The 20,762-nt window shown below is 40.7% G+C and overlaps 1 protein-coding gene across 1 annotated transcript in view; it reads right to left on the minus strand.

Annotated features, from left to right (window-relative positions):
- The window catches only part of arhgef17 (Rho guanine nucleotide exchange factor (GEF) 17), a 68,314-nt gene extending 48,858 nt beyond the window's left edge, over window positions 1-19,456 (minus strand). The window contains exon 1 of the mRNA XM_081614680.1: window positions 13,981-19,456. Coding sequence (XP_081470806.1) covers window positions 13,981-19,014 — 5,034 coding nt within the window. The 5' untranslated portion in view covers window positions 19,015-19,456. The remainder of the gene's footprint in view (window positions 1-13,980) is intronic.
- Between the last annotated feature and the right edge of the window lie 1,306 nt (window positions 19,457-20,762).

A 20,762-nucleotide genomic window follows, 5' to 3' on the forward strand; every position in this document is an offset into this window, starting at 1 on the left:
TCGTTTTCACCTCCACACACATTTTTCAAATTAAAAGCCAATATGGCAGGTTTTTAAATATTAGGCTTTTTGTTCTTGCAGATGCTGAGTAACAACACAAAAACTGAGCATTCACTGCACTTACAAAGACAAAAAAAAAAAAAAAAACGCAGCCTTCAGTTTGAGCACAAATATGTGTTTCACTGCTGTAAATCTGAATGCAATTTCACTTGAAAGTGAAATAAATCAGTGCAAACTCGCCTGCAGTTTGCACTAATCAAAATGTGCAGCCAGATTAGAGAGTGATCGCAGCTTGATTTATAGACGATGATTTAAACAGTTTGTGGAGAAGCTGCCAGCTGCAAAACCGCCAAGCCAACATAAAGCCTGTTTACATGAAATTGCATGTTATTAACAAGCTGGATCCCATTTTACATTTGCTTTTCTGCTGCCTTTCTGTGTCATTCATGTCGGTATTAGACACTACGGAGTGAGAGGGGTTGTCAGACTGCATTTAGGGGCATGTAAAAAAATACAAGAACGTCTGGGTTTACTCAGCATGCGTAATGTCAATTCACTCAAAAAATTAACATGAACAAAATCTGGAGAAAAAACATTCTGAATTTCAATACACAAGAAATCACTTAAGCTACTTCAACTAAAAGTGTGTAAAATACCATTTTGTTTGATGACTAAAACACAAATATTTGGTGTCAACTTGTAAAGAACCCATTGACTTTTTCAGAGTTTAATGCATTAAAAAACAGATTCAAACATTTCTTGTGGGAGGACTAAATATTTAACAGGTTATAATGTTTTCCCCATCACTCTCCTGAAATTGTTTTTCCATTTCCATGATGACTGGCTTTTCTATTACATGATTTGAAGCAAAATAACTAGGCGGCGTTCAGGAGAGGGCTAACAGTAGTTCCTGGAAGAAAAATTATACCTGTGAACGAGAGGCTGTGATTGCGGGAAAAAAAATAAACTAAATCAGCAGCCTTGAATACAGTATGCGCAAAAATAAATAAATTCAACAATTACTGTCAACTAAGTTCACCTGGTACGTTTATTCTGTAATAAATGAGTTTTACCCATACTACTGGTGGCAGATAAACTGTCCATATAACCGGCCATTTTAGGACTTTTTTGCATCACATTTAATTCATGTGAAATTAAATGTTAAAATTCTGCATCATATAGCTTTTAAACAAAGGAGTTCGCTGGTTGTAGATCTGCTGGACTCTCCTCCACCTGTTGCAGTCTTGGCGCATCACCCAAGGGATTCCTTCTTCCAACTCTTCCTATGGTTTAACTGTTTTGAAATTACAGTCAGAAAACTTCAAGCTGCATGTTTATTAAGCAGCAGACTGCAGGCTACTTAGTGGAGCAGACAGTCAGTCTAATTAAGAAGCTAAAATTAGCTTGCTAGACCCCCAGCATTACTCTATAAGGAGTAGAGTGCCAGAAAGTCAAAATATTCTGTACAATGCTAATTTTCAGGTGCCTAAATCTATGCATCAGAATCAAAATACCAAAAAATACATGTCATAAACATTATTTTGATTATACTGCAGTAGCTCTATCTCTCAGTTTTAAATTAGAGCAGTTGGGCCACATTATGCATTTTAAGTTTTGTAAAAACACTTTGATGGCGTGATATTTTTAGCTTACAGTTGTCCAATCAAATAAGCAAATATTTGTGAAATAAAATAATCTAATTACGCTTAGCTTGTAATGGGGCAGGCAAAAAAAAGCCAAAGAGAGTAAAAATAAAAAAATTAAAAAAAAAATCAAATCAAGTTAGAAACTAGAAAGGCAATGATGATGAACAAAGGAGTAAATAAAGCCTTGATGGACATAGAAGCAAACATCTTTCCTTTTTATCATCCTGAAGAAATAAGATTTTATTTCAAATTCAGATTTGGAACTTTTTTCCTGCACAACATTTAACTAGAGCCTTGAAACATTTTAGCTGAAGATGTAGCTGCACGACAACAGAGACACCCAAAAGAGAAAACAAACCACCACAGTAAAAGAGACTGCAACTCATTCTTTGGTTCAGGTGTCTCATCTGAAGAATTGCTTTTTAAATATCCATACATGACACAAAAAAAAAAGTCATCCATTTGTTTTGCACTAGAGATCAGTCACAATAGCGCAGTGTTTCTGTGACATTTACTGGAAACCTTGCTTTCCGGAATAGCTTAACTGTGATTGACATATACTGTCCTAGATCATTTTCCTCCATCCTTGACAACAACAGAACTGCAAAGTTAATATTCCACATAAAATACTTGAAAAGGGACAAAAAAAAAAAAAAAAGCTGAAGTCTTCTTGAAAATAAAAAGCCCATTGAGCGGTGAAGAAGGACTACATTGTTTCAGGAGAAACTGTTAGCGACAACCCCCTGACTGCTGTCACCGGATGACGGGAGCCTCGTGTGAACCCTTCCAACAGGTCTAAGGGGACGCACGCAAACACAGGCGCATTCCTCTGGTCAGATAAATGGCAGTCATCATCATTAACCATCATCATTGCCATGGCGATTACTGCTGTTATTTTTGGCCAGACATCCACTTCACTGGATGGGTGTGAGAGACAGCCAAGGAACAGAGGAGCAAAACAGATACACTGGACTAAAAAAAAAAAGAAAATCAGTGAGAGATATATCAGATGTAGACCATGCCATGAAAAAGATGAATATTTACCTGATTAAACATTTGTTCTGTTTTTACTTTTCTGTCATGCTTTAATGTTCCAGATCATGTAAAATATTTATTAGAAAAAAGTAACCTGAGCAAAAAAAAAAAAGATTCAGTTTTCAAATCATGTCTAATGTTTATTATGAAAAAAGATGTCTAAATTTGACCCTATGTGGGGAAAAAAATATTTTACCCTGCACTATATGGATAATATATCAAGGCTATATATAACCGACATAACATTTGATCTATTTTGATTAAACTTGAATCTAATACACAGTGAAACCAGGTATTAAATAATTAGTAAGTCATTTCAGAATATGTAAAGCCAGCAGTTGCTTCATCCCAACTTGTCCCTTACTCACACAGTGAGACATCACCTCTGCTTCTAGTATAAAAATTTACCGCTCACAAGAAGACAGAAGAAAAAATACTGTCATTTATAGTCCATAGAGACTATAAATGACAGTATTTATAGAAAGAGCAATCAGAATTGGCTCAAAAATGGTATTGGTAACAATTATTATTTTTCCTATTATTACACAATTTTAAAAAAAAAGTCATGCAGTTACAGCAATTGTAAATCTCACACACGCTACTTGGTTTAGGAAGCAAAGATAATGGAATGAATATTTTTACCAAACACGTTGTTGTTGGGATGCAGAATATTAGCACATTGTGCTAATATTCACAATGTTAGCAATGTTGTGCACAACATTGTGAATATTGTGCTAACACAATTTTAGCCGGAGATGGTAAGATTTTCCTCTCAATTCTCTTGCTATATCCTCACAATGTGCCCACCACACTAAGATTTTTGATCTATTTTAAATCAAGCATGAAGGACGGTGAAAGTCCATCCAAGTGGCCCAATATGTATGTACATACACGCCTCTCATTAAAGCTACCCTTATTATAAAGTCTTTTTCTGATTGTGCAGCCATGCACTTTCATTTCAAGAGTAGCAAGAGATGATAAATGTCTTAAGATGACATTTAGGTTTTTTTGGAGACTGAGCTCGCCCAGGCGGTCTTAAATATGTTAGCAGTTGTTTTGAAAATAGACTGAACAATGAAATGGCTAATTTTAAATTCTTTTGAGACTTCTTTGAACTCCCTTAACTTGTCTGCTGCTACAATGTTATTTCTGATATTGTTTTGATCTGCAGATGGTGACGACCGTCACTTCAACAGTCGGGACCACATCAGAGTGAATCAACGTCCTGCAGTAAAAATAAATCAAACCTCCTGCAAAATGCTGAGTACTGATGTTCTCATTGTGTACTGAGGTGATGCACCTGTGTGATTTGACGCTGTCCCAATTTATTCACTACTAGAAATGGATTTTATTATTATGTTTCCTGATGATTTTAAATTATTTATCTTTAGTTTTTGCCTCCAACTTTAAACTTCTATGATTTAACCTAAAAAGAGAAGCAGGACCCTCAACAACTTGTATATTTCAATCCAACTTAAAAATGGTCTGCATGAGCTCAGACAAATATTAATAACAACTTAAAGGTTTAGATTACAAACTAAGAATGTGACTCATTAATTTATAGTCAATAAACTCGTACCAAAAGTGAACTTCGGCTTGCAGAGGCCGAAGCTGAACAACTGTGAAAGTCAATATTTTAAAAATGTTGTGTTTAATGTCATTGGTTCTCATGACTTTGATCACCATGTGATCAAAAGACACACAAGAACAATATGAACATGCCTAGAGTAACGTAAGCCACATGCTGTGAATGATGTTATGACAGCACAGATGCAAAATCCACATGACAGTGTTGAAGTAATATGACAACAGCAGCTTAAAGCAAAATATTACAAGATATTTTCCCGATAAAATATCAAAGTCCACTTTTCAGGCTGCTCCAAATGTTTAAACAAAGCCACAAAGCCTTTGATGAAGTTTTCAGCGACCAAGACAACTAGAATTATCCTACGCCACGACGTCAAGGAATCAAAAAGTGAGACTGAAGCCGACGATTACGTTTGAAACTCTATCTATTCTGCACAGACAAAGAGCAAACACCACCTGCCTGTCGGGTATTTCTGGTCTTAGGTGCTCCGATCTTTCCATCGCCGCCATCCTCTCCCTGAGCTTTGATTCGTGAGCCCAGCAGCCATTCGGGAACAGCGCTGTGACACTTTCGCCGCCTCTCGTTCCCGTCTCTGTGCACGTTTCTTAACTTGCAGCTAGAGCATGAGCCGAACCGTCGGATAGAGGCCATAAGACAGACGAAGGACAAGGTGAGCGAAAGATAAAGAGACAAAGAAAACAGAAGGAGCGCTGCATAGTTCATGTTTCTCTGGGTGACAAAGCTATAAGTGAACGCTCAGTGGCCAAACCAAGCCACAGCTACATTGGGGCTCGAAGTCCATCTATGAACGTTTTTGTGCTGTGCCTGCATCCAACCACGCTCTGAAACACGCAATGTAATATGCAGCATGATGCAAGGAGGGCACAGTCGTAGCACTGTGTGAGAGAAATTGGCAGAAAGTCTTTAACAATGACTTCCTGTAGAAATAAGCGCACATTCCCATTTTACATGCATAGATGCATGGTGATGTAACTCCAGCTACCCACACTCTGAAAGCTCATCACAATACTCTTTGGTTGCCATCATTTGTTTAATAAAAGAAGAAAATTCACTGTTTGTATGAACAGTGTGATGCTTAGTAGATACAAGAGTAAGTGCTGGTGTAGGATTAAATATCAGAGCTGCCCCTACCCCACCTGTTGCTGTACACTGTGCAGCAACAGGTGGTTGGTTGGAACCTTTTGAAGAAAGGTTCCAACCAACTAATATGGCAAATATGCAGTAATTCAAAGCTTTTCGTACTTTGTCAAATAATAAATACATACTTCAACGTATCTTATAATTACTATTTCATTTTATGAAGTGTCCATAGATGAATGTTGCTTTTTATCTAAATAAAAATCTGAGAAGTGTTCATTTTTATTTGACACCCTTATGTCAGTACTTTATGGAATCACCCCAAAGTCCAGGTTCTGACTATTGATAGCACTGGATTTTATTTGGAGGTGTCGGAGTAAAGGGTGAATACAAACTGCATGCTGCACTTGCCCATGGTGATCAGGGCAACAACCCCACTTTTAAACTCAAACTGAAACCCCAAACTTGAGTGTAATAGATCCAACATGGTAACCAGAGACCTGGTGCAGCTTTACAATGAAACTTTGTAATGAATAAAGCTAGATTAATTTTAGTAATCCCAGCTGCATATAGAGATTAGCTACAGTAAAGAAAGATAAACTGAGGGAATAAAAAAAAAACAGAGAAGTTATCACCCTTTCCTCTGTAATACTTAATCTAAAAGTTAATTTGAAATATTTATTATCAGTGATCAAAGAAAAAAAGGGGGGTGGAGGGGAATCTGAATCTTTGGGCATATTTTTTAAAAATATGTTGGAAAAATGAATCTTCTCCAGCTGGCTCAACTTAGTCAACATTACGTCAGTCATCCAGCGACTGAATACTATGTTTCTCACGTTAGCATATTTGCAGCCACAGTGGGAGCAGATGTCTGATTCAGAGAGAAACCAAAAAGGAAGGCTAAAATTTCACTGGGCATACCAAAGACAGTCCTGCATACTTGAACCAAAGAAAGAACAGTCTTCAAAAGGTGAACATGTTTATCACAATCAAGTAAAAATGCCTCTTTTTTACATTTTTTTTCTTTACGTTGCCCACACGAACCGTGCCAAAATCTTCCAGTGAACACAGAACGGCTGAAATGGCAAGTCTGTTAGAAAGTGCTGGTTCAGGAGAGGCTTTCCTTACACAAGCAAACTGCTCTGTAATTACACTGGGTGGATCCACATCAGCCGAGAGACGAGAGCTAGAAAGGGACAGGAGTTAGGAACAAGAAGGAAAATCAAGACGGACAACGACTAGCAACTACGCTGAAGCAAATTCATTTTTTACATGGGCAACAGTAAAATAATAAAACAAAAAAAAAATCTAAAATACAGAAAACAAAACACAAACCAAGGGAGGCTTTCCTTAAAAGGCCATGCTAAAGATTTTCAAAGAGTAGAGCAACTGTGACTTACCCAGCAAGGACATTCAGCAGTGTTTTCCCACAGTTTTTTTTTTCTTTTTGTATATACATGGACACTGTGAGAAACCAGATGGAGCCTCACTACAGACAGAGAGACACTACACATCCGTTTTAATGTCTTAAGACAACTTTAATCATCCACTTGCTACTGCTAGAACTCTAAAAATGAGCTGAAAATGGTTGAAAATATTCAAAATTACCACCTGAAACTTTATCTTAAATATCAGCTTTGGCCAAAAGCTGCTGTTATAGTTGATATCTTAAAGCAAACTACTAGTAAAGGTTTTCCGTTACTGATGTTCATATTGCCAAGCAAAGACCATTGTTGCCACAAGGTAACAAAGGATTGGTCCGCACAAAAATACAAGTACGTACTACTTGTATTTTCTGTAATTTCTGGTCAAATTTCTTCAAAAATATCAGACTAGAAGGAGCAAATATTATACATAAAAAAGAACAATTATATGAATATTTCTCACTGGATCCATTTTGTGTGCAAGTACTGTTGCACACCTGCTCAGCATGAGGAAAACCGAACCAGACGAGAGGAAAGCCAAGAGGAAGCAATGAAGGAGAGAGGTGACCAGGCCGTGTGGGATGCCTGGACAGGGAGAGATTCAAGTATAAAAAAAACCTGGAAAACTTCCAGGCCAAAGCAGGAAGAGAAGATGCATCCCAAGTAAAGTTGTGCATAATACAACTAAGTCTACAGCTGCTGTTTCCACGGCATTTAGTAGAAGGGAAGGTAATGCATTGGTGCTATTATTTAAACATTCATAAATAAATTATCTTTGCATCAGAAGGAGATCTGGCGGTTTGCCTGTCTTTGTGTTACCCAGGAAAGGAAAGACATCAGCAATCACCTTAAAAAGTAAATTAAGACAGCTGCCCATCATCTCAGGAATAAACCCAAGAGAGAAAAACAGAAAAGTTTCCCGTTTCAAGCTCAAAGAATATGGCACATTCTACAAAGCTGAATCGAAATGAAGCAGAAAACCTTCTAGAACACTGTGTTTCAACAAAAGAGACCAAAGCGGACATAGTCAGCCACATAGCATAGCACAAACACCTCATTCTAATTGTCAAGAATGGAGGAGGAAAACTTATTATCCAGGCTCATGTTGCAGCCACAGGACCTTGGCACCTTGCTGTTTGTGTTTGCCAACATATTCTAGCGTCAGAAGTGACGCCATCTGTCTGACAACCAAAGCTTGGCCCACGTAGCACTGGACGATGACTCCAAACAGACCAGCAAATCTACCAGCTGATGGAAAAAGAAAAGAATCAACATGCTGCAACGTCCCAGTGGCAAAACACAGACCTCGTCTTGGTCAATACGATGTGGGGGGATTTCCGAAAGCTAAATGAGTATGCGCAATCCTCAACCAAGTGGATAGATTTTGTGAAAAAGATTGGGCCAAAATTATTCCGTAACAATATACGGCTCAGACAGTCCTAAAGAAACCTCCAGTTGTCCCCCTGCTTATTTGTGGTTTTGTAGTCACAGATTGTTTTTGTTGATATACAATTTTGAAAGAAAATCCAGCTTGGGAAGCTGAAATATCTAGACTGCTTGACACGCTACTGGCTGGCATTTGCAAAAGCAGTCAATTTAAGAACGCCATTCATTTTCCTTGGTGCTGACTGCCTGTACCACAAAGAGCAGAGATAAGCAAATTAATGCATATTAGCTTTTCCTACTATTAAAATAGGCAGTTACAAGCATTTTACAGACGGTCTCACGTAATCATGGATTTTAGACATTTACTGGCAGCTTTGGTCCCTAACCTCTGTAAGGCAACTTTAATACTTTAAGTTATTAGCTGAAGGTGTTTTTTCAAAAATGATGATTTATGTGTTGCACTTCAATTATCACAGATTATTCCATTTTGAAAGAATGGTGTCCAGCTTGGTTTTAAAACGTATACTCAAACAAAAAGGATGAATGTAGGTTTTGTTCAGTACAGGAGTTTATTATTTATTATTCCGTAAGGACAACTAAACCTCAAAGTTTTTTGAAAAAAATAAAATAAAAATTATGCACATACAAGATATGTGATAGATTTCATCAGACAGTTTTTAATCAAGCCTCAAAGGTTTTTAGGTGGTTGTGTCACAATGTCTTGGATCGTTGCACATACCAGTCAAAAGCTGGTCTGGTGATTCATTCTCCCAGGTAAGAAATTTCTGGTACAGTTTTCAGAGTAAAAGGTCCCTCAGCAGACACCAGCTGTGTCACAGATAGCACAGATATCCACAGCATCATCTTTTATCTTCTGATTCATCCGTCCTCCTCCCACTTATCCGCAGAGCCAGAATAAGCCATATCCTGAACCTTTCATCTCACCGGCACATTTTAACCTCTCAGCTGCATGACTTTTTAGACCACCACTAACCTCTGCTGACCTTTGTAAGTAAAGGAAGAGCTCCAGGCACCAGCTCAATATTCACCGTGTGATGTGGCCTTTCATTCAACTTTCATGCTGGCCTTTAAAAAGAGTTGATTAATGGATTAGAGATTGTTTTCCCTTTATCTGATTTTGGTGGGAGGGTTTATATAAAAGTATTTGTTTCTAAAGGCATAACAAAACAGTAATCAATCATATTTCTTTCTAATAACCAAAGTAATAGCTACTGCAGATGGGTAATGTTGGCTTAAATTTTTATCACATTGACATTTATTGCAATAATGATAAAAGTATTGGCAATTCAAGTATCACTACATGTGGCCAGAGTCTAACAAACACAAATAGTGCTCTAAAAATAAAACTTACTGAAATATTTAATAGGATTCTTTAGTACATAACTGTACACAAAAATTACATTCATTCTTTCAAAGGCAGTGATTTAAATGAAGCTCCTATAAAACTAACCCAAACAATACCAACCATATTGTTAGGGGGTTTTGTTTCAATCATTAAAGTATATTATTATTCCGCTAAATCTGAACTCTAACTATAACGTTTTTTTCACAATACCAACAACGGTTCAATAATTCCTTATCCCAAGTTGCTGCCATCATTTCAGCTTCTCATGCAGTTTATGTCTCCTATTTATGACGTTGTGAATAGCAACAAAGAAAATAGAGGCAACTGAATGAAATTTTGAAAAATGCTGCAGCATTCTAGAAGCTAAACAAAGCTAAAACAAAAGTCAACAAGCCTCCTTCAGTTAAGAAAAAAAAAAAAACGATGCAGCAATGGCAGCGCATCACACAGAAACAGAAGGAGAGTCAACTGATTGTCACAGAGAAAAATAACAATGTGGTGGATTTCAGCCACCCAAAACCACTCAGGTTGGACATCTTTGAATAATATGTATATTTAATGGATTGTCATTATTGGGTTTTTTTTACTAAAAAAAAAAATTTTAAAAATCCACCAAAACTTTTTTTTTAAAGCCAGAAACACAGTACATCATATATTACACAAGCAAAATCATCATAAAGGCATGCTGGTTGTCTTTACTGTTATACAAGTATCTATTTACCTTAAACCAATAATGATTTATGACCTTTCAGTGCGCACCTCAGTCTCTCCCTTTATTGTGTGTAAAAGGATTTTAGTCAACAGAATTATGAAGTTAACATCAAATGAGTTTACAGCGCAGATCTACCTTTTCATTTGTTTAAGTCTGGTTAGCATAACAAGGGGATTACAAAAGAGTGGCTGTAGAAAACGTAGATGGAAAAGTATTTTATTCTATGTGGGTGGTCAAATAAAACAAAGTCACTCATAAATCTATAGTTATAAACACTTTGCTTTTAAACCTAATCCATGAAGAGTTGATCTAAACCAGCTTTTCACTCCCTCTCCAGTTATGTCCTTTCCTCCATCCATCTTCCTTAAACACTACAACTCATAGCTTCTGTCAACATGACTCATTACTCAAATCATATTGAACAACGTGGTACACTTTTATGCCTGGTCCGACGGAAGAGTACGCAAGAAATCAAGTCACTAGAGTAGGCTCATATGATTATGGGCAGCAAACAAAATTTCATAAAATTGAACATTTCATGTTCTAGAATTAGAACATAAAAAGTTCTAGTTCTAGAGTATGATATAGCCCAAATTAGGTCATTATGACACACACTCACTGTAAATCTTTATCTCTTTTGGGAAGTTGAGAGCTGTTATGCAACAAAAGGAGAGGCTGATAATGGACCACATTCCTGCTGCCTGTTAAAGTGAAGATTGCTTAAATGAGCAGAAGACATGCACACATACAAGGTCAAGAGGAAACTCCATCTGTCACAGTAATGTCACAAAAACAGCATGTGCACTGACATTTTTTTTTTCTGAGAAAATAAACACTGCCAGCAACATCTCATGGTACTATTTGTTCAAACCTTCTTGTTCGGTTCCTGTGAAGTTAATTTCATAATAATGGATATGTGAAAAGTATTGCAATATTTTTTTTTTTTATGGATCACAAAAATGACCAAAAACTAAACCGTTTTCCTTAACTTTTCTATTAAAGGCCTGTCTTCTTTTCCCCTCCCTTCATTTTTGCTTCATTCTTTAACTCCATCTCAGTTCCATTTTAATCCTGTTACTTTTTTAAGCCAGTACGCTTCCTTCCAACTCCTTTTATTTCTTTTTGTTTTCCCTCTCCGTCTACCTGACATTTGGCTTGTCGGCATGGGCTACACTATGTTATGACCTCACTTCACAACAACGCTCCAAAGACATAGCAGAGAGAATAAGATAACATGAGCTGGAATCTATGGGAATTAGACTGAAAAATACAAATGGAGATGTGAAAAGGCAACACGCTGGCACAACATTACAGGCATGCAAACAATAAAGACCGGCAAAAACATCTGGAAGGGGGAGGGAGACTGGATCTAGATCAAAAGGATCTAGATCCAGTCTAGATCTAGAGCAGAGAAAAAATTAAAAGGTAAAACTGAGTAAGGTAAAGGTGGAAGAAGGAAAAATATTCATCCCTTAACCCCATAAAATTTCAGCATTTTCCTTCTGTGCTTCTCCAAACCTCTGAAGGTTCATTTTTAGCCCGGTACAGTCATTGCATTCAGTCCAAGTCACACAGGTCGTCAGAGTTCACCAGAGCTGCAGGGCACTGTTCTAAACCTAATGTGCTGCTCCAAACGTTTGAACAAGACACCGACATGTTCCAGGCAAACAATATGCACAAAGGTTCACGCACACACACAAAGCAGAGGAAGAGAGAAACCAGTTTATGACACACACACAGAACAATGAGCACCAGTCGCACTGGACATCGTCAAACCCTCCAGTTACCACAACAACTTCCCATTTCCCTTAACCCATTTCCTGCTCGGAAAGGTCGCTTGCCAGCTACCGCTTCCGTGACTGCAGCAAGAGGGAGGGAAAACCAGTGAGCACCAAGGTAACGAAAGGGAATGAATTTAGCAGCTGAGCATCTTAGGTTAGTGCTAAAGTTAAGCAAAATTACAAGAAAGTCAATGTAATTGTTCAGGAAAATAAAAAACAACAACAACAAAAAAAAACTGCAAGCCTGGGATTGATCAAGGATCCAGATCACTTTGTACCCATGTACTGTACTTAAATTATAGAGGATCACCTTATTTTTTTCTTTAGACTTCAGTATTTTCTTGAATTATGGGGATAACTAGTCCCAATGTTTCCCAAAATGTAATTTATTTGTAAATTATTTTCAGAGAACCTTAAAAAAATTTTTTTTTAATTTCTGGTCCCTATATAAATGTGGATTTCTATGAAATATTACAGTTTCCAGTTTCTCACTAGCAAATAAGCTAAACCAGCTCTGAGCAACCTCCTGCTGGTAGCCATTATTTGTTGGAGTCCTATAACTTTGTTAGACTCTGAGCAGATTATAGAAAATTACTGTAAATTCTCAGAAAACTACTTTAAACCCACCCCCTCACCGCTGTGGGAACAAATTGACAAATGGCAGATTAAAAAAAAAAATAAGTCCAGTGCCAGATGGCTCCATTTCCAGGGGAGCCAGATGAATGACTGCAAATGCATAATATAGCAAAGAGATGATACAGTGAGTACAGATTGCCATTTTCTAGATAAGCCTTATCTTTTCAAGGTTGTAGGGTGGCTAGACCCTGTCTTGCAATCAATGAGCAAAACTGTAAGACAAGAGACACACAGGGGAAACAACCACATGGTAAAAAAATACAATGAAGGCAATCTTGAGAGACCAATGAGCCTATTGGTCTCGTCTCACATAATCCATTCAAAATATTCCATGTACCAACATCAAGCATCCCCACCAGAAAAAAAAATGAGCACAGGGGTACATAGCTATCCCAGTGATGATGTAATGAACCGAAAGTCCTGAGTTTTGGTTGCAGCTTTCCTGCATGAGGTACCAAAGTTGTTTTTACTTTCTTCATACCTCACAGCCACATCCGTGACTGCAAATAATAATAACTTTGACCGGAGCCAGTGATCTGCAGGAAAGATTATGCCTATATTAGATATGTTAGAAATACACACAGGAAAATTTAATTCCCTTTCCATTCACTTTAAAACAAGTAACTACTCAACATAAGTTTAAACAACATAACATAACAGAGCATCTCTTTGTTTATGTTACTATGAACTACAAACACCGGATTATGCCACCCTAATATCTGCAAATAAGACAAAAATAAATCTCTCAGCCTTTAAACATAGCATTACATAACACACTCTGATTCGGAGAGTATGTTATTTTATGCCTTCTCTGTGACTCCAACCCTGGCACTGTCACAATTGATGCTGGGGCAAAACAAACAAAAAAGAAACAGCAGGCCTTAGACTACCCCTTAATGTCTTTTGTGTGAGTTTTCTTTAATTAAACTAATAACATCCACTAATATTTGTTTAACACTCCTCGAACTTTCAATAGCGTCTGCCATGTAATCCTGAAAACCAACTGGCCTCTGAAAATAGCCATGCAAATGTTTGTTGGAAGAAAATAAACACAAGCGCTGAATGGTGCCGTAGAACCATAACAATTAGATTAGCTGTGTTTTTTATTTATTATATTAACACAATGTCAGAATATTGCATAGTTTTTTTCCCCCCGTCAATAAAAACAAAAGAAAACCACATGAATATCTGTGTTGCACTTGGTGTGCATATTTCAAGGTAAACAATCAAAACCTAAAACAGAGCACACAGCAGCAGACACAATAACAAGCACACTAAAGGAGGGCGGAGAAAAAAATCTGAACTCACCACTTTGGGTTTGGTCTTCTGTGGAGCAGAAGCAGATAACCTGTCCTCTGTGCCAATCTTCTGAGGTCCAGCTTCTGTAAGTCCAATGTTACTGGTCCCACCAGAGCCTTCTGCACCAGGAATTAATCCCTGAGATCCATTACTTGCTATAGAAGCAGGTCTGGCCTCAATGTCCTCAAGATTGTATTTCTGTGAAACATCCTCCAAAGATGGGACCTCATCTCCTGGAGGCACTGCTTGGAAGTCCACTTCCTTCAGGGGTTGGAGCTGTGCAGGTGGGGAGATGGGAATGAAGGCGGCGGGTTCACTGGCGTTGCGAATGTGCTTGGGTTTAGTTTTGGATTTGGATTTCAGTGGTGATGCAGGAAGAGATGATATTAGCTTACTTTGGTTGCTGTGCTCCACCTGGTCCTCTGAACCCATTTCAATGGGATGAAATTGGACATTGTCAGGAAAAGATTGTAACTTGCTGGGACGTTTTTTGGCCAGCCGACGTGTTGTTCTAGGAGACAGAACCTCAGCAAGCTTGAGATCTAACTTAAACTTCTCCTCCTTTTGATCGTGGTCTATTGAATCATCTTCGTCATCGGGGTTATCAGAAACAGCACTGCATTCTGACTGGGAGGCAGCAATTTTGGCCTGAAGCAGTTGTGTGCGGTTAGCCTCTGAATCCCAAAGTTCCTCTCTCTGCTCACTTAGGATTGGTTCACTGCTAGAAGGCGGAATCTGTCCAGATTGATCCAACTCACTGACCTGATGTGTGCTGCCAGTTTGAGGGTCAGTTTGGGACACTGGAGGGGCCTCACTACGGCGACTGGGGTCACTAAAAGACTTCTTCTTGGGGGCCTTGCCGTTGCCATGATCATCTATGATCAACCTGTCCATTGCACCTGGTTCGGCTACAATGTTCCTGATGACCCTGCTGTAATCCTGAATACCGTCATCACGTAAACCGCCGTCACTGTAAACAGACAAATCACTTGCCATGCTGCCTTTGTATTCTGATAGAGTAGATGCAACAGAGGCTTCAGGAGAAGCACCCCCCTTGACAGACAAGGAGCCCAAAAGGTTGCTGTCGACTGAAGAAAAATTGTTGCTTCCTTTTTCCGCGAGAGAACAGCACCGCTGAGGCATGGGGTCACTAAGAGAGCGATAGACAGTGGACTCACCATTTCCTACAGCTGCTATTGTTGACTCTGCATGACTTCCATTACTGGAATCGGACCCTGTGTTGTTGTTACCAGGAGAGAATTTGCGCCTTCGGCGGACTGCACTTGGGGTAGCAGGAGATTCAAATCCTCCTTCTCCTGATGCTGCAGCCGATGTGAACCCCGTTGACACTGCACTGCTGGTGTTGATTCCCTCAGAGTTAAGTTTGTTCATAAAAGTAGTAGCACTCATATCCACAATGCGGTTGTCAGTCTGAGCCGTACATACTGGATAGGTCAAAGACTGCGGAAAACGAGTTTCATTTAGATGGTTTGTACAGTTCAAGCTGCTTTCTGGCACTGTTTTTTCCTCCTGTTTGAAGCTTTCCACCTCATGAAGAGCTGACTGCTTCCATCCAGTCAGTGGCTGCCCTAGAACATCTATTGCTACTCTTGACCCTAAATTAACCCCAGCTGATCCCAGGAAAGATCTCTCTGAGAGGTCAGCGGGACCCGACTCAGGCTCTGTCACAATCCCCTCATCCGTTAAGCTGGAGTCATGACCTGAAAGCTCATCCATGGAGCGGTCATAAAGCATACTTTCCTCCGAGTCGCCCTTCAGTAATGCTCTCTCAATCTCTTTGGTCTGCCTGTTGGACTTCTCCCAGCAGTCTGTACCCCTACTGTTTAGTTTCTCCAGCTGCATACTTTGTTCACTTCTCTCTCTCTCCTTACTCTCTCTCTCCTGCTCATGTTTATCTTTGTCTTTTGTGTTCTCAGACTCTTGAGCTGTGCTCATCTGATCTTTAATGCCTCCTGTCTCTTCCTTCCCTTCATCTGTTTGCTTGACCTGTAAACCTTCATTCCTCAAAATACTGTCAGATGACATTAAAGCTAAATCATCATCATCATCATCCCTACTGCACATCTGGCAGATATCTTGGATGACCTGCCTGGCTTCCTGCACACATCTCTCCTCTAGTGGAGTTGGCATCACTTCTCCATCGTCATTCTCATCCTTTAGTCCATAAGTCCTAAGATTTTGCCCAAATCGAAAATCCCCACCATCACTTTCTACTTCTCTGTCTGACACCACCACCCTACCCTCAGTCTTCTCACCATCCAAGTCAAGCTGCTGCTCAGAGGAACTCCTCTTTGTTGTGCCACCTGTCAAATATGATCTTGCACCTGTTGTTAGTTTGTCCGAATAGGTGAATGATTTTGTTCGCCTTAGAGTGGCTGTGAGGTCTTTCAGTGAAGGGCGGTGACCCGAAGGTAAAACGGTTCCACTTAGAGGGCCCAAGTCCCTACAGTACTCAGACGAACACTCCCCAGTCCTGTTTCGGTCCCCTCCACTTGGTCTTCGCATTTTGAGTTTTGGCACGTCATTTTTCAGTGAGTTTAAGAGAGTCATAGTTTCTGAGGCAATATCGGGGTTGGACGTAGAAATTTTGTTAGCCTTATTTGCAGCCTCTCTCCCTGTTGTTTTCCTTAGTACAACAGTGTCGAGACCTCTTACTCCTGAAGATCCTCCACTTTCTCTGGGCGTTACACTTGGTATGAAGGTTACTGTCGGCAAGATTTTGGGACGCACTCGGACAGGTGCCCGGGAGAAGTTGTCTCCATGTCCAAAGCTGGGGGACCGGTACATGGTGAAATTTCCATGGTAAGTTTTACTCAACACAGATGACGAAGCAGCTCTGCTTGTTCTGCCTTCTGATCCACTGGTGTTAAAGAGCATATTAGCTCCACAGCTGCCATCATTCCCCTGGTCCTCCTCTTTTAGAGTCTCAGTACTGGAGTATTTGCTACTGCAGCATGAATCACCAGGACTAGAAACAAAAGGGGGTATCTTCACCTTTGACACTCGTGATACAGCAGGAAGTGTGGTGGACATAGTAGGCGAGGAAAGGCGTTCCCAGTGCTGCACCCTGGCTTTATTGCTACGACCACCAGGTTCTCGTGCCGAGTGGCTCCGATGTATCATCCCTGTAACTTCTCCAGTGTTTTGCTGCTGCCTCTCTGTGTGATCCATGGTCAGGGCTGGATCACTGTCACTGCCTTCTGATTCACCATACTGATCATTGTAATCATCACGGCCTGCTGCTAGAGCAGCTCCGCTGATCTTCTTCTTTTTTCTTAGAGAGCGACGGCGCACTGCCTCTCTACAGTGGGGGCTTATAGAAGCAGGGCTGTCCTCCTCACTGCCTGAGGACCTGCCAATGACCTTTGCACCCCAACGGCCATTTTTATTGCGGGATAAATAGCTGCCCCCTCGCTCAGTGGCACTCCTTTCCCCTCCCCTGCAAGTGACAGAGGAAGCAGGACATGAGGGATAACCCCAAGCCCCTGCTCTCTTTCTCCTGCTGTGCACCTCTTCTTCGTCTCCAGAGCTTAACTTCCAATGGAAGCTGAGAGGAGAGCTAACTTTTGTAGAGGCTCCTGGCTCAGAGGGGGGAGCTATAGTGGAGGAATAGGAGGCAATGGCTTTATCTGGAGTAGAGGAGATGGAGGAGGTGGTGGGGGCTGGTGCTCTAGAAGAGCTATGTGAGGAATGTAAACTATCCCTGGGCAGCCCGACCCCCTGTATATCCCTTCTCTCCCTCTCTATCGGCTGCTGTAGAGAGGAGCAGCAGGAGGAGGTGTCTAAGCCCACTGATCGCCTAGAAGACGGAGCAGCACAGGGTTGAAGGTCAGGTTTAGGGTCAGGCGTCGATCCAGTTTTTCTGGGGAACTTACAGGTAGCTTCTGCCTCAGCACTGGTACTATGAGATCTGCATGTAGACGAATTACTCCTATGATAATTACGCTCAGTGTGAAAATGACTTCTGGAAGACAATTCCGAATTTTCTATATCTCCTTCCTCGTCATTTGAGGGATGGGGATGTTCAGCTTTGAAATAAATGTCCACACAATAACAAAAAGTGTCTTTAGCAGAGCTAGTTTCCCTGCTATCTTCTCCAGATGCGAATTTATCAAAGACAGAAATGCATACTGACTGCTTGTCACTTTCAATGTAATCATGTAAATAGCCTCTGCCCGCTGCCTTTAAGCCCTCACATGCGTCAGTTTTGAGTAGTTGCGAAGCTTTCTCATCGAAAAGTTGTCTGATTTTGGTAACACTAGGCCACCTTTCAGAATGCGTGGGAATGTGGCGATAACTTCTGTGGGGTTTGCAAGGTAGCGAAGCCTCTTTACAACCAACATCCTCTTCCTCATCTGTAGTCAAACTCTTTCTAAGATCAGCGGCAGAGATCTGAGAATAATCTCTCTTACCAGACTTGCTACTCTCAGCTGAGAAACGCCTAAAAATCCACTTCTCCGAATCTGAACCCGACACAGAATCGGTGCCAGAGTGAAACTTCAGCGATCTGCTGTCCGAGAGAGATTCTGCAGTCGTTGGATCGCTCTCCAAGAAACATCCCTCACCGCCGTCTCCGTGGAAAGATTTACGAGTTGGAGATCCGTCTACCCTGTCGCCTCGGGCCCGGGGTAGAGTGCTGCTCCCCCGCGTAGGCGCTGCACCGTCTCCCGGCGAGGTGTGTTGCGTCCTGGTGGCTCCGCCGCTCCTCTTACTGCTGCTGCTGCTGCTGTTGAACTTCTCCGTGAGCTGGCGAATGGATGGAGAAATAGAGGAGGGAAGAGCGGAGGAGCCTCTCTTTGGCTCTGCGGTTGCGGTGGCGGAGATTTTGGAAACTTTTCTTGACACACTGACATTACGCGTCGCCCAGGACTGTTCTGCTCGGCTGGGCTCCGGGGGGAGGGCGACGCCGACAGACTCCGAGCCCTCTGATTTCTGTTGCTGCTCCTCACTCCTACTGGAGCCCAACTTTTTGAAAGAGACGCTGCGATACGCGGCCGCATTCTTCTTTTTTCTTTCAGCCATTGTTCATGTCTTTCTTTGTTACACTTCAAAGCTCCTTTTCTGGTTGTTGCGCCATTCCTCTTCTCTCCCCTCGTCTTACAGTTCAACCAACACCAAACAACAACCACTTTTTCATTTAAGCTGTTTGTAAAACACCAAGCGGCTCCTTGACGTATAAAACGACTAGGCAGTGGGGGGGGGAAAAAGGTGAGGGCAGACCTCTTGATCAAAAACTTACATATTTGATCGAATGCCGAAACCGCATCCGTGCAAGAAAGAAAGGCGAAACTGGGGTTTTTTGGCCAAAAACTTCCCCAGCCAACCTCCTCACAAACACAACTTTTCCATTGTTATTCCTACTGTTTGTAAATCTGCGCACATCCTCCTGCACGGGCCCAGCACACCGACCACGCTGAACTCCCCCAAAACTGTTTGTGGATTCCTTATTTTGGCATCATTTGCTTTTCCGTGACTTATGTTGTGTTTTTGCGTGTGCATGTTAATGCTTGAGATAGGGCAGAGGGGGTGGGCGGGACTAAGGGGGTATAGGGGCTGTCATAACCCCCCTGGGGAACTGAGAGGAAAAGCTTTTTTTTTTTCTCCCTTGTTGATAGAGGGGAGATACAGTGGACTAACTGGATGTAATTATAGCCTCTTCCCTTGTGAAAAACACAACAGCACTGTCAGAACAAGGGGGTGGGAAAAGTTCTCAAATAAGCAGCCACTATAAAACAAAACAGATTTCTACCATTATTCTGACTACAGCGTTGTGCTATAAAGAAAGAAAAAAAAAATTGCATTGCATACTTTACATCAGCTTTGGCACAGTAAGGAGCTCCAGAAGCAGCGTGTCAGCATTTGTAGGAAGGGAGGTGGGGGGCAAAGATAAAAGTTTTCATTCCTGCACAATAACCTCTCTGTGGTGCTTCCCGTGTGGCTGTCTGCTTAACAGGTCCTTTTGTTCCAGAGGGGAATTCTGTGCTCCAGTCTCTCACAAAGGAAAGAGGGGGTTTGTCATTGCAGCGCCCCCCACCGGTGGGTTCCCTACACCTTCAGGTCTGAGTTGGAGGACTGCATGCTGGTTTAAAAGGACTCCTGCTGAATTCGGGTTGTAATTTGCTAAACTGCTAAATGTTCTTTACTGTTTTAAAGTGAAAGCTAAAACACCAGCCTTTTAACAACACCGAGTCAATACCTGAGCCAAAAAAAAAAAAAAAACTTGAAGTAGTCAGACAAAAATGTGAATAGACCCCCCCTCCCCCTCCTCCAAGAATGAGGTTTTTATACAAGTAATTTAAATGATTCTTAAAAACAACAATTAGTTGAACGAGTCTTGGAGTTTAATGCGAGTGGTTTGCACGATAGCAAGAAGGACCTGAGTTTGAATTCTAACCTCGATTCTTTTTGCATGCTTTCCCCATTCTGGTACGAGTTCTTTCCAGGTACTCAGGCGTCCGCTCACAGTAAAAAAAAAAAAAACCTTTAGGCCATTCGGCTACTATAATTTGCCCTTATGATTTAGTGAGTCTGTTTGTTCTGTAATTCTCTGTGGACTGGTGACCTGTACAGGATGTCCTCCCCTGACTGCTGGAGATAGACACCATTCTGACCCTGTAAGGACAAGCACTCACAATGCGTGAGAGTCCTCCAATCAATAAAGATTGACATTTTACATATGTCTTGAATAAATACATTGGACCCCAAATACTATTTGACTAAAAGCCAGTGAGACTTGGAGAAACTTATGAAAAACGTAAAAAATAAAATAA

Source organism: Poecilia reticulata, chromosome 13 (assembly GCF_904066995.2).
Source record: "Poecilia reticulata chromosome 13, P_reticulata-male-v2, whole genome shotgun sequence".
NCBI lineage: Eukaryota > Metazoa > Chordata > Actinopteri > Cyprinodontiformes > Poeciliidae > Poecilia > Poecilia reticulata.